Consider the following 12,795-nt stretch of genomic DNA (forward strand, 5'->3'; position numbering starts at 1 on the left):
TTTGGCACCGTTCGCTGGTTTTGCTACTAATATGGGCATGATGCCAACTTCAAAACGACAGCAAGACTTCAGAGGTCTATTCATGCTTCAACTGGATTGAAGCCATATAAAAGTTATTCTCAGTCTGAATGGGACACTAATATTGCATGTTACATCTTTATCATTTTGCCAGGACAGACATGGAGACTTAAGGAAGATCCTATTTCTTGTTTGATTTTAATACATATGCACAATTGCCTGATTTACAGCTCACAAAGCAATACTGTTTTTTTAAATATGTATATGATACATGACTGTTACAGACTATCAATAATAAACATATTACCTTGCTTCTACAATGTACAGTATGCACTATTAAAGAGAAAAAAAATCCATCATCATTATAAGGCATATAACAAGCCATAAACTCTGAAGCTTTTGGTGACATATTAGGCTGATTATATCACTGTTATCAGCTCTCACATAGGATGATGTTACATGCCACCACAATAGAGATTAATCCTTGAACCCTGGGCTTATTGTTCAGGCATTATGACAATTTTCAGCAACTATTAGACACTAACATTTACGGTACTTTGCAAAAGTCATTGTCATTCATTTAATGTCCAGTCAAAACAGCCATTCCATTCATTAAGTTATTAATTTTTCAGTAGATATTTGTGATGAGATCAGATATAAGACAATCCATTTGCATAAGGAATCAAAAGGGCAAGTGAAAATACAGGAGATTCTGGAAGTGAGGGTTACAAAATGATTATAAGCTACAGCAAAAATGGGACTCCTAACAATCACCTGGAAGACCTGGTGCCCCCAACAGATAAACAGCACTTAAAGCTTTCATCTCTGAGAGAGAGGAGAAAATCAAGCTGCTTCAGATCTGAAAACATTAAAAGTCTTAAAGACAAAATTCAGATTGTAACCTTCAGGAATTATCTTAAAACGTAGCAAATTATGCCAAATTTCTGTGGTTTGTATTTCGCATGTAATTTACCAGATTTAACCACTGTTTAGTACAAAATTGGATTCAGTCCTTACCAGTAATCACAACAGTTGGTATGGAAAACAAAAATGGCAAAACCTAAATGAAGTCGGTTTCCCTACAAACCTATAAAGTGTATGTCTACACAGAAAAGCATGAATTAATTTTTTACTTGGAGCTAAACTCTGTAGAATGGAAAGTCTCCAGAAACAGGGCTGGTCCCTCCAGGTTAAGATTTAGTAGTAAGGAGAGATGGTTATATGTAAGCATGAAAGGACATCTTCTTAGAGCCTGTAACTGGGCCTTCACACAATGACCAGGCAGATTTCAGTGCAAGCTCTGGTTTTGCAGTCCAGAAGGGTTTTCAGTCAGGATAGAGCAAGAACCCCGAAAAGGTGCTGTCATCCTCGCTGCTTGAGTAGGCGCCATTCCAATCCCTAAGGGTCTCCACCCACACTTGGTCCCCAGCAGCAAGCTTCAGAAGCACCAGGCTGGAGGCCTGGTCAATGTCCTGGCCATAAAGGGTGTCTCGTGAGCGCAGTTTACGCACCCCATTTACCACCAGTGCAGCGCGCAAGGGCTTGTTCCTCACTGTTAACTGGTAAGAGAACACATAAACACCCGGGTAGGTGCAGTTGAACTTGCTGGTGGCAACATCATAATGGTTTTCTCCATTGTAGAATATTTTGTCGAAGCGGATTGGAAAGCCTGATGCTGGGAAGGACTTGCTGGGGTAGAGGCCCACGCTGAAAGCGGAGCGCAGTCGCCCAATGGTATCACCCGCTGTACCTTTTAATCCTCGAAGTCCACGATCACCTTGCTTTCCTTTAGGACCCTTCTCCCCCTTCATTCCTCTTATACCTCTCATACCTTTTGGTCCTTGAAGGCCTCTTGCTCCTGGTTCCCCTTTGGGTCCTGGACTCCCAGGTTCACCACGTTCGCCAGGCATACCAGGATTCCCATGCATTCCATGTTGCCCCGAAGGTCCAGGATCACCCCGTATTCCTGAGGGCCCAGCATCACCTGGCTCTCCTTTTTGTCCTCTGTCTCCCAGCAACCCACATTCTCCCCTTTCACCTTTCTCACCCTTTTCTCCAGTGGAGCCTGGGGGTCCTGGCGGTCCGTGTTTACCTGGCACACCCTTGTCACCTTTAGTTGTGTTATCGCTAGGTTCTCCCTTTTCACCTTTGGCACCTTTGAGTCCTGGCAGACCACTTGCCCCTTTCTCACCTTTGGTGCCAGTATCACCTGTTTGAAAATATGTTAGAAGAAAAATATAACCATGTGTTGTTAATGAAGATCATACCTTCAAGGTATGCATGGCCCAATACCATTGTAATAAGTATGAAACGTACCTTTCATACCAGCCTTCCCTGTAATGCCTGGAGAGCCTACAGTTCCACTGCTTCCTTTCTCGCCTTTTTCTCCTATGGCATTGCACATAAATTAATATGATGACAATATTTTTTCAGTATTTTAACTGTGCTTCACACCTCTCACCTTTGTCTCCCTTGAATCCTGGAGTTCCAGCTGGACCGAAAGGTCCTGGAGGACCTTTGGGTCCTGATTCCCCTTTTTGACCAGGTGGTCCTACAAAGCATCTTATATAGATTAGCCAGGCTCACTTTTGGAATAATCCATAGATAACTTTGATTTCAGGCCTGTTGATTAAGAGGAACTTCACGCAAACTTCATTTCAAAAGGTTGGGACAGTATGTGATTTGTTAATCCACTTTGACCTGTATATAAACAAAAAACTTTACAAAGATAAGATATTTAATATTTTATCTTACCTTATTAACTGAATTTATGACTATGGAGGTTGTGAAATGTGCTAAAAAACATCTCAACATTTGAAACATTCATGCGTAGATAGGTTCAAAAGTAGGATCCAGGAAATGCCTAGTCCTTTAAGAGGACGGAAAGGTTGAGGCTCTCCACTTTGCCACAATGTATCAGCAAGTAATCCAGCAGTTTAAGAACAATGCCTGCAATGATTTTATGTATTTCACCTCTATGGTGCATAAATGGCGAGGACAAAAATTAGGCTGACTTTCGATCTCCTCAGGTAGCACTACATTAAAAACTTGTCTGTTTTTATGATGGATCTCACCACGTGGGTTCAGGAATATTTCAACAAGTCAGTGTCAATAAATGCTGTTCATCCTTGCATGTTCAACAAATGTATGCTAAGACTATCATATGCATGGTGAAAGCATGTGTCAACATCAACTTCTTTACAAGTAAAAAAACACATTTTCTAATTACTGATTTTTGTTTTTATTATCATTACATGCACTGTATGAACTTTTTGGGAATTGAGATTTGTAGGTGCAGATACCACTTGTTTCTGTTACTCCACTCACCAGGAAGCCCCATGTCCCCTTTTAATCCTTGAGGGCCTCGTTCTGGAGGGCAGCACTCGCAGAAGTTGAAGTAGCATTCATTATAGTCCAGAGTGTAGTTGTCCTGTACACCATTAGGTGACATTGTAGTGTCGGTGTGGTAGTCCACATAAGCGTCGGCAGGGATAGTGGTACTTTGTGTGAGAACAACAGGAATGCGCTCTTTTGGCTTGGTGTAGTCCACGACTCTTGCCGTGACTGTGGGTTTGCCAGCATATGTGGTAGTCTGGACCAGCTCTCGGGGAGGCTTCTTCGTGTACTGGTATTTTGGTCGTTGAGTCGTCTTGATTGCCTCATAGGCAGCTGAGAAAAGCAGTACAATTACTGCTAGAAAGATTGACCGAATACAGAGTGAACTCATTTTATGTCTGTGGATAAAAAGGAAATAGTCTGAAATTATTATTTTATTATTATTATCTTTGCTTATATTACACATGGTTCAGCCACTCCTTATAATGTTATCAAATGCATTGCTTCAAAGACACCTTGTTGCTCCTTTTTAGGCAATCATTATTAGTTCTACTCACTTTAAGAGATGAACAACCAATACTTAGGATAAGGTCAAGATAGGATTAGATAAAGATAACAATGACTTCACCATTCCTTTACATGTTCAAACAACAACCTGTCATTAAAAAAAACAATCATCAGTTGAATTTGCTCTTAACTTTTGTCCACAATTGTTCCACAGGGGACTCAATGCTGAGCCCACTATTTTCCTCACTTGCACTTCAGTGAAGAACTGCTGATAAGGAAAAATAGTGGGCCCAGCATAGAGCCTTGTGGTACCTTTCTTAAATGTTTAGTTAACGGCACCTGTTGCAAGTTTTATCAAAGAGATTTTGGTTCTAAAATGAGTTACACAAATCAAGTAATTTCCCTGGATTACACAAGCAGCCCAGACATTTAAGCTTTAAATAATGACAGACCCACAAATGAGGGGCAAAGGGGATCTGAAAAAGACTAAGCAAAAGGGGCTCTGAAACTCGAGGATACACTAATCTTCTAATGCCCCGAGACTGGGCCATGCGGAACCCTGCCACAGCAGCCAAGTTTCTTTACCTCTCTTGTGCATGGTGCTTTTGTGACATGGGATACAGCACCCTCATGAATCACCCCATCCAGCAGACAGCAAAAAAGGCAAGAAAAAAAAAAAGTAGGCTGGCAGCTGGACCCGGGGCAATGGGACTGGTCATACGATATGGGAAGAATTCCATCAGCACCTACCCAACCCCAATGAGTGGATGAATGCCAAGCCTAGAGGTTTTAGGGTTATTGCAATGCACTAGGGGCCTGGGCACTCAACAGAAACGACAAAAAAACATTGCATACCCAGGATCAATGATTTATCTTGTTTCAATCTGAACTGGGTTGTCCAGAAGTAACCATTTAGTATCTATTATTTATATGTAAAGATTTATATATGAAGATTCTTGTTCAAAATATGCAATTTCTTCTCCTTGCTTGCTAATTACCTGCTGAGCATCTCAGACAAGGAATCAGTATCATTCCAATCTGTTTGGTGTCACTCCAAGAAAGCTTTTGCTCAAAAGAGCACTGATAATCTCAATCACTCACTGTAGCCTAAACCTGAGCTGTTTTTAGACGGACAGAGCTTATCTCATGAAACGTCTGTTCAGGTAAAATAAAGGTTACTAACAGCCACCATCAAGGAGCAACAATTTAAGAAGGGATGAAAATCCAGCCAGATGTCAATGAACACACTCATGGCTGGACCCTTTAACTCTAAAACCATCCCAAAAAAGCAACCCATCCCCTCAGACATGAAGGATCTCTGAAAAAGGGACATATGATCAGTCTGCGGACTACAGACTAGGTCTTCTCAGTCCACAGTATGAAAGAGCCGATATGCATCAGAAGCATAAGCGGTAGAGATCCTTCAGGGCGGTAATGCTCCACCTCGACCTGCCGGTGTCATGCTGCCATTCAGTGGCCATAACCACGGTACTCATTTTACTTCTCTCCATGGACGGCTGAGGCGCCTCTGGGCTGCCCCTCCGTTTAGCACAGGCACTCAGCTTTTGCCATCTGGCCAAGTAGGACCCCTGAACCCCCCCAAAAAACCTTGGGATAGAGTCAGGGTGCATGGCAAGAGCCTATGTTACAACCATGACAGCACCCAGACGCAGCATTTAAAGAGCCTTTGACTGGAAGGTTTAGCGTTGCACCAAAATAGTTCATACCGGGTTTATGAGCACTCATTATACACAGATTTCACAATTTTATGGTCATTGTATAAAACTTTAGAATTAATATCTTCAATAATGTTTAACCAATTTGTGACAAATGTATAATAAAAGTCCCATGCAACCTCATTTTGTACAAGGTAAAAATGTTAAGGAATATTAGATGAACTGAATGATTAATGAAACAGTAGATGACTCTAAAATAACAGAGGAAGCTGTTTAACATAATGAAGTTATAATAAAATTAATGTCCAGAATTCCTTGGATTTCAGAAGTGGTGATTTCAAGGCTATACTGTACTGTGACTACCCACCATTTATTTAAGTTATAGAAATGGAACTAAATATAATATGTTTTTTCAGTATTTACTGAGTCCATCTTGATTACAGTTTCCATTCTTTCCAGGAGACTTTTTTTTTTTTCACACCTCCAAAATTCAGTCTTAGAAGTTGGTTTGCCATTTTCTGCTTCTCACCTTCCAAGTGCATTCAGGGATGTTGAGGACTGGACTCTGGGGTGGTCAGCCCATTGTTCTGAGGACACCTGCAGCTTCTTTGTTTGGATTACATTTTTTCTTTCAAAGTTCAGTTTCAGAAGTTAATAGCAAGTAATTTCAGTAACACTTTCTATGAATGTTTGTAAGCATCTATAAACACATTCATAGCATGTTAGAATGCATTCATAAGGCATTATAAACATGGTTATAAATATTTATAAAAATGAATTACACTGAATTACAGGCTTCAGTCCTGAATATTCAGATGCTCCAAACAGTATAATATTGGATATGCAGTGTTAAGTTAGTGCCATGCTAATGGTGGTGTATATTAACCTTTCCACATTGGGTAAAACACTGATGGCAGCACTAGTTTAAACTCTGACATTTGAAGCCTGTAATGCACTTTATTGTGTAAGTTTTAGTGTTTCAGTAAATTATTCAGTAAACACTTTAACTTAGTCTCACTCTTAGAGCAATATGCTTCACTTTACTTAGAGCAGACAAATAAAACTTATGGCCTCTTATAATTTGTTTTGAACACTACTCATAATGAGTTATGTGAACAATTTGTAATGTATAATAAGCATGGTTATAACATGCAATGCATTTTTATAAATATTTAAAGCCATGTTTATGATGCCTTATAAATTCCTTATAACATGTTATGAATGCGTTTATAGATGCTTACAAACATGACTTGTCTGATCCTTTTTGTAAGTATTTGTCTAGGTTCTTTAAAGCTTCAAAGTCTTTTACACTCACAGATCTTATTTGTCAAGCACAGTACCTTAGTGAGCCAAAAGTAGTTCTTCTATGACATCACAAAGAACACTTTGTGGAACATTTTTAAGATTGTAATTTCATAAAGAAGTGGATGTTTTCAGATCTGAAGAAGCTTGATTTTCTCCTCCCTCTCAAAGATGAAACCTTTAAGTGCTGTTTATCTGATGGAGGCAGTTTTGGTGTCCACCAGGTCTTCCAGGTGGTTGTTAGAAGCCCCATTTTCTTCAGAGCTTTTATTCTTTTAATCTAACTTTAGTTTTGTATAGTTTAGTTTTTAGTTTAGTTTTAAACCTGTTTTTTCTGTATTATAGTGGAGGAAATTATATCTAATCTTCCTGGAAATATCTCCTGAAAAATTAATAACTTGGACTCACAGGCTGTTTTGACCAGATTAAACAATTGAAGGGGGGTGAATATGATGTGATTCCAAAGTGAATAGCAGTGTATTAAAGCACCAGATGCTTGGTGTCCTGCACAGTATATGTGTCCCGTTGGCGGGGGGGTTGGGGGAGGGGGGGCTTGTCTGCCATCTGAGCCTGAGGTGTCTTTAGCCTCTGGTAGAGTAGGAGCTCAGGCTGTGCTTGAGTGGTAAGCTCTTAATGGAGCTCACTATGACCCTTTGAAGAAAGGAGTGGCTGTTGGACCATTCCCGTAAAAAGGCTCTTTCTGCTTTTCTGGGTCCACATTCTTTCCCCAGGTTCTCTAAACTGTCCCATTAGTCATAGTTTGAGATAGATTTGTGAAACAGCACAAAATCAGCCTGAAAACCGTCAATAACTGATCAACCCACTCAAACTACAGACTTATTGTTCACAGAACTGCTGTAAATTGTTCAGTAAGTCATAAAACTCCACTCTGAGCTCAGGAAAAGTGTTCTAGATACTATCAAAATGGATTCTATGATTTGTAACAATATCAGAACCCTTTAAACGCCACACTATATTTCCAAAAGTATTCATTCACCCATCCAAATAATTGAATTCAGGTGTTCCAATCACTTCCATGGCCACAGGTGTATAAAGCCGAGCCCCTCGGCCTGCAGACTGCTTCTACAGACATTAGTGAAAGAATGGGTCGCTCTCAGGAGTTCAGTGAATTCCAGCGTGGTACCGTGATCGGACGCCACCTGTGAAACAAGTCCAGTTGTAAAATTTCCTCATTACTAAATATTCCACAGTCAACTGTCAGTGGTATTATAACAAAGTGGAAGTGATTGGGTACAACTGCAACTCAGCCACGAAGCGGTCGGCCACGTAAAATGACAGAGTGTGGTCAGCGGATGTTGAGGGGCGTAGTGCGCAGAGGTCACCAACTTTCTGCAGAGTCAATCACTACAGACCTCCAAACTTCATGTGGCCTTCAGATCAGCTCAAGAACAGCATAGAGAGCTTCATGGAATGGGTTTCCATGGCTGAGCAGGTGCATCCAAGCCTTACATCACCAAGCACAATGCAAAGCGTGGAATGCAGTGGTGTAAAGCACAACCACTGGACCTTAGAGCAGTGGAGACATGTGTTCTCTGGAGTGATGAATCACGCTACTCCGTCTGGCAATCCAATGGATGAGTCTGGGTTTGGCGGTTGATAGGAGAACGGTACTTGTCTGGGGGGGGATTATGGTGTGGGGTTGTTTTTCAGGAGTTGGGCTCGGCCCCTTAGTTCCAGTGAAAGGAACTCTTAATGCTTCAGCACCAAGAGATTTTGGACAATTTTATGCTCCCAACTTTGTGGGAAGAGTTTGGGGATGGGCCCCTTCCTGTTCCAACATGACTGCGCACCAGTGCACAAAGCAGGTCCATAAAGATATGGATGAGCAAGTCTGGTGTGGAAGAACTTGACTGGCCTGCACAGAGTCCTTACCTCAACCTGATAGAACACCTTTTGGATGAATTAGAGCCGGAGACTGCAAGCAAGGCCTTCTTGTCCAACATCAGTGTCTGACCTCACAAATGTGCTTCTGTAAGAATGGTCAAAAAAACCTTGTGGAAAGCCTTCCCAGAAGAGTTGAAGCTGTTATAGCTGCAAAGGGTGGGCTGACATCATATTAAACCCATATTAAACGCATGTGAAGGCAGACAAGTGAATACTTTTGGCAATGTAGTGTATATAGAACCATTTACAAATGTTCTTTTAATGGCATACATTGTTGGGATACCATAGAAGAACCACTTTTGGTGCATGAATGAAAAAGCAATCTGTGAGTGTGTCAAATGTTTTAAAACTTCAAAGAAAATTCACACAAACACATCTTCTAAAAGCACTTACTCAGGCATCACTCACAGAACATTCTGAATGTTTAAATGGAAACTGTTGGATATGGTTCTTCAAAAATGGTTCTACTATTGTTAAGAGCAAAATAACCTTTTTTGGGAGTGTAATGTAAAGGTTCTGTACCTATTTAAAGGGTTACATTATGTGGTCATTCTTTTACACTTTACACAAGGTTCTTCACACTCATTTATCTCATTACCAAAATGATTCTCTAAAGAGCCAAAAAAAGTTTCTTCTGAAGAACCCTTTTAGGTACTTTTTATCTTTTGAGTGTATATACAACAGGTTCTGCACAACAACAACATTCATAATAAGCGTAATTTGTGCAATAGAGATTATAATAACTGATCATCATAACTTTGTGGAGTCAAATGTGGAATAATTTAGTTTTTATGGACTGATGAGTCTAAATTAATAATTGGGATTACAAGGGTCATGAGCAGAATGCTAAACCAATTTATAAGACTGAACTTTGAAGGTGTGGCTGCAGATTTCTTTGAGAAACTGAAAGTGAGTCTCTTAAAAATAAAGGAAGTTGCAATAAAGGTAAAGAGTGACTCACTGAATACTGAGAAAATTTGATATTACAAGGAGACTCAAAAAGATTCATCCGATTTCAAAGCGCCATACTTTTAACTTCATGTGGCGCTTGGGAACCAATCACATACCAATTGAAAGAGGGGTTCATAGAGTTTCTGACTGTCAGTGGAAGATGGCTCACTTCAGTCTGCGCAGAAAGCATTCTGTGTTCTCCACTTCAATAAGAGTGAATCCATCATAACTGTGCAACCTGATTTTCATGGGCAGTGAACCTCCAACAGCTCTGAGCGTTCGTCGTTGGTTCCACAAAACTGGATGATCTCTGAAATTGCGCTGAAAGAGCTGTGAGTGCAGCGACACCCGACATGCTCAGTATGGGATGAATTTGACTATGGTGTTCATGTTGTCCGTACATCTGGAGAAGGTTCATATTGAGCATTTGTGAAGTTACATAATAAACTTTATGCTCATTTTAACCATTTACAGTTTACAGCAAATAAATCATTTTGGAATTGGATGAATCTTTTTGAATCACCCTGTATACTTAGTTGTTGAGGCTTCTTTATTAATTTCTGTTAAATATTTTGTGGTGATGGGGTGCACTGCCAACCAAGAGCTGGCATCCCCTGCACAAAGGGGTTCATGAGAGGCCTGCACTCCAGTTAAACAAGGTTATACCTGAAGTTTGGGGGGAAGTTCATGCCTGAAACCTCTCCTTCTTCCATCTAACACCCTACAAAGTCACATCCTCACCTTCCATTCCTGTGACGAAGTGCTCTCAGCCCCCAGCTGTCCCATCTCCTCCTGGTTCATCAATCCTACATCAGTCCTACTACAGCTCGGGGGGGGGGGGGGGGGGGGGGGGGGGTCTGACCTTCTACCTACAGGCAGAAGCCGCCCAGAACTCCTGCACAAGTTCTCAGAGTTCTACCGCCTCCCTCAATCAGTCTCCCCTCGTACTACCACCACCATGTTGAAGGCACAGTCTGAACTCGCAAATCATTTGCTAATGTTGATGTCTAGTTAAGGCACGTGTATGTGTTGTTTTGTCTGGGATGCAGGTTGTTTGTGTGTGAGGAGGTTCACCAGTAGCATGAAGGCCTCCCCCGCGATTTCTGTGCTGTGCATGTGCCTTTCGGCTAGGTCAGTTAATAAAAGGGCTGTTCTCATAACAGAGCCATGGCCTTAGTATACTTTTCTTTTAACCGCTGTTACAGTATGTTCCTTGCTTTTTTCCTGACACAGAAAAATGTAAAACTTGCACTTGGTGCAGCTACAATATAAATATATAAATGAATTGCAACTCAGCATAAGAAGAAATGGATCCTATAGCTCTTACATGAGTTCCCTCAGATCAGACTGGTCAACTTAAAAGTATTAGATAAGTAAAGCTGGTGTTTCCCATAGGCTGGGTCACTGACTAAATATGTTCTCCATTTGGAGTGGGAATTCAGATGGATACATTTTTTAAAAATCAGTTTCTTTCATCCCAAAACTTAATAATCTTAATATGTGATTTAGCAACTCCTTTTATCATATATGCAAAAAGGAGAGCTTCATTCCAAATATCTTTTACATTCACTGGTGTTGTATAAATGTGGTGTAACACCAGTGACGGTGACTCCAGTGATGTTCTGGTTAAAACTGAGGATTCTGTAAACTGGCTGACTCGTTGGCTGATCAGGTGACCTTGTGTATTTAAAATCAGTAATAAAAATTATAGTTTGTCATTATTTTGACAAAATTTAATTTTCCAGCCATTATAGCACAAAACACCAGTGATACATAGAAGTTATGAGCTACCTGATAAACAATAAAAATAGTATTAATAAATTAATTAAATAAAGTGAATGTGTGACTTGCCTTCTCAGGCCTTGGGATGCTTCCTCTTTGATGAGCCTCAACCCAAAGAAGCAGTTTAATAGAGTTGAAAATACTGTGTTAAAATGTAAAATAAGAGTCCTGGTAACACCAGTGACCAAAATCTGTGACAAATGAATTTTTACAATAAAATACATATTTTAAAACGTAGTGTAATGTTAAATGATAGAAAAGTAAACATGCATCTCTTTATATGAATTCCTAAGTTAAAACTCTTAACAATTGTTTTTATGTTAAAAATGGTTTCTCAAATGTCAAAAACAGGTTTTGTGACAAGCTGTTTTACAAATGTAGAGCGACAAAAAAAAGAAAAATCATAAGGGAACAGTGTTATTTAGGTCAGCTGTGTAAATGTACATACCAGACTTTTGGAGCTGTGCCTAATATTTTAATCATGGTTTTAAGTCCTGCAACCTTTGTGAAATGATCCAAATAGAGAATGATGCTTATGTACTGACTGGCCCCCAATAGGCAATGTGCAAGAATGGTGGAATATATTAATATCTGTTCATAGTTAATATCGCAGTGATAAACATATTAGAATATGAGCACATGTACAGTCACCAATCAAATTTCAGAGATATTAACCATAAATCAATGTTTGCTATGCATCACTAAATTAACAACAAGCAGCTAATATGTGCCAAAAATGATACCGTAATCTGTTTTAAAGCATAACTGCTTAGTTTAACATGATACAGACAAGGCAATTTGTTATTCAAGAAGATTAATGAAAATTATTTACCAGATGTTGCCTTGTTCCCTTTCCAGCTGTTTCCACCTCATAACCACCAGAACTGAGAGACAAAGCGTAAAAGTTCTCGTCAGCCTATTCAGATATTTAAAGCCATGCCTGCGGGGGGGAGTGTCACCCACGTTTTCTTTCTCTCCTTGTTCTTTGGTCACACCCCTGCCCCCCCTCCAAGCCCCCCTACTCCCTAGGAAGGAGGACTACATTGGTTCTGGCCCAGTGCTCCATAGTCACCCACACTGAACCTGAACAAAGTGCTGTGTGCCACTGTTACTGAGAGTGACCCAGAAACCTGACCCAATCCCACAGTGCACTGTACACTTCATTCACCCGTTTGTCCCCCTTATGGCCCTCTCTCTCTCTCTCTCTCTCTCTCTCTCTCTTGCTCTTTCTCTCACTCTTTTGCTCTCTCACTCTCTCTTTCTCGCTCTTTCTCTCTCTGTCTCTCTGTCTCTCTCTCTCTGTCTCTCTCTCCCTGTA

The 12,795-nt window shown here is 40.4% G+C and overlaps 1 protein-coding gene across 1 annotated transcript; it reads right to left on the minus strand.

Moving 5' to 3' along the window:
* Positions 1–1,112: 1,112 nt before the first annotated feature.
* otol1b (otolin 1b) lies at positions 1,113–12,366 on the minus strand. The gene is made up of 5 exons (XM_037547729.1): positions 12,310–12,366; positions 3,346–3,752; positions 2,480–2,569; positions 2,335–2,406; positions 1,113–2,227 (listed from the first exon to the last, which is right to left on the minus strand). Exons 2-5 carry the CDS (start codon positions 3,743–3,745, stop codon positions 1,344–1,346), a joined length of 1,446 nt encoding a protein of 481 aa, XP_037403626.1. The 5' UTR covers positions 3,746–3,752; positions 12,310–12,366; the 3' UTR covers positions 1,113–1,343.
* Positions 12,367–12,795: the final 429 nt, after the last annotated feature.

This window comes from Pygocentrus nattereri, chromosome 19 (genome assembly GCF_015220715.1).
Source record: "Pygocentrus nattereri isolate fPygNat1 chromosome 19, fPygNat1.pri, whole genome shotgun sequence".
NCBI classification, from domain to species: Eukaryota; Metazoa; Chordata; class Actinopteri; order Characiformes; family Serrasalmidae; genus Pygocentrus; species Pygocentrus nattereri.

Excerpts from the sequence above, each read along its gene's own strand:
- otol1b (XM_037547729.1), bottom strand. The coding sequence starts at position 3,745 with ATGAGTTCACTCTGTATTCGGTCAATCTTTCTAGCAGTAATTGTACTG. Across the intron at positions 2,570-3,345 it reads AGGGGACATGGGGCTTCCTG|GACCACCTGGTCAAAAAGGG; the intron begins GTGAGTGGAGTA and ends GATGCTTTGTAG. Across the intron at positions 2,407-2,479 it reads AGGATTCAAGGGAGACAAAG|GAGAAAAAGGCGAGAAAGGA; the intron begins GTGAGAGGTGTG and ends GCAATGCCATAG.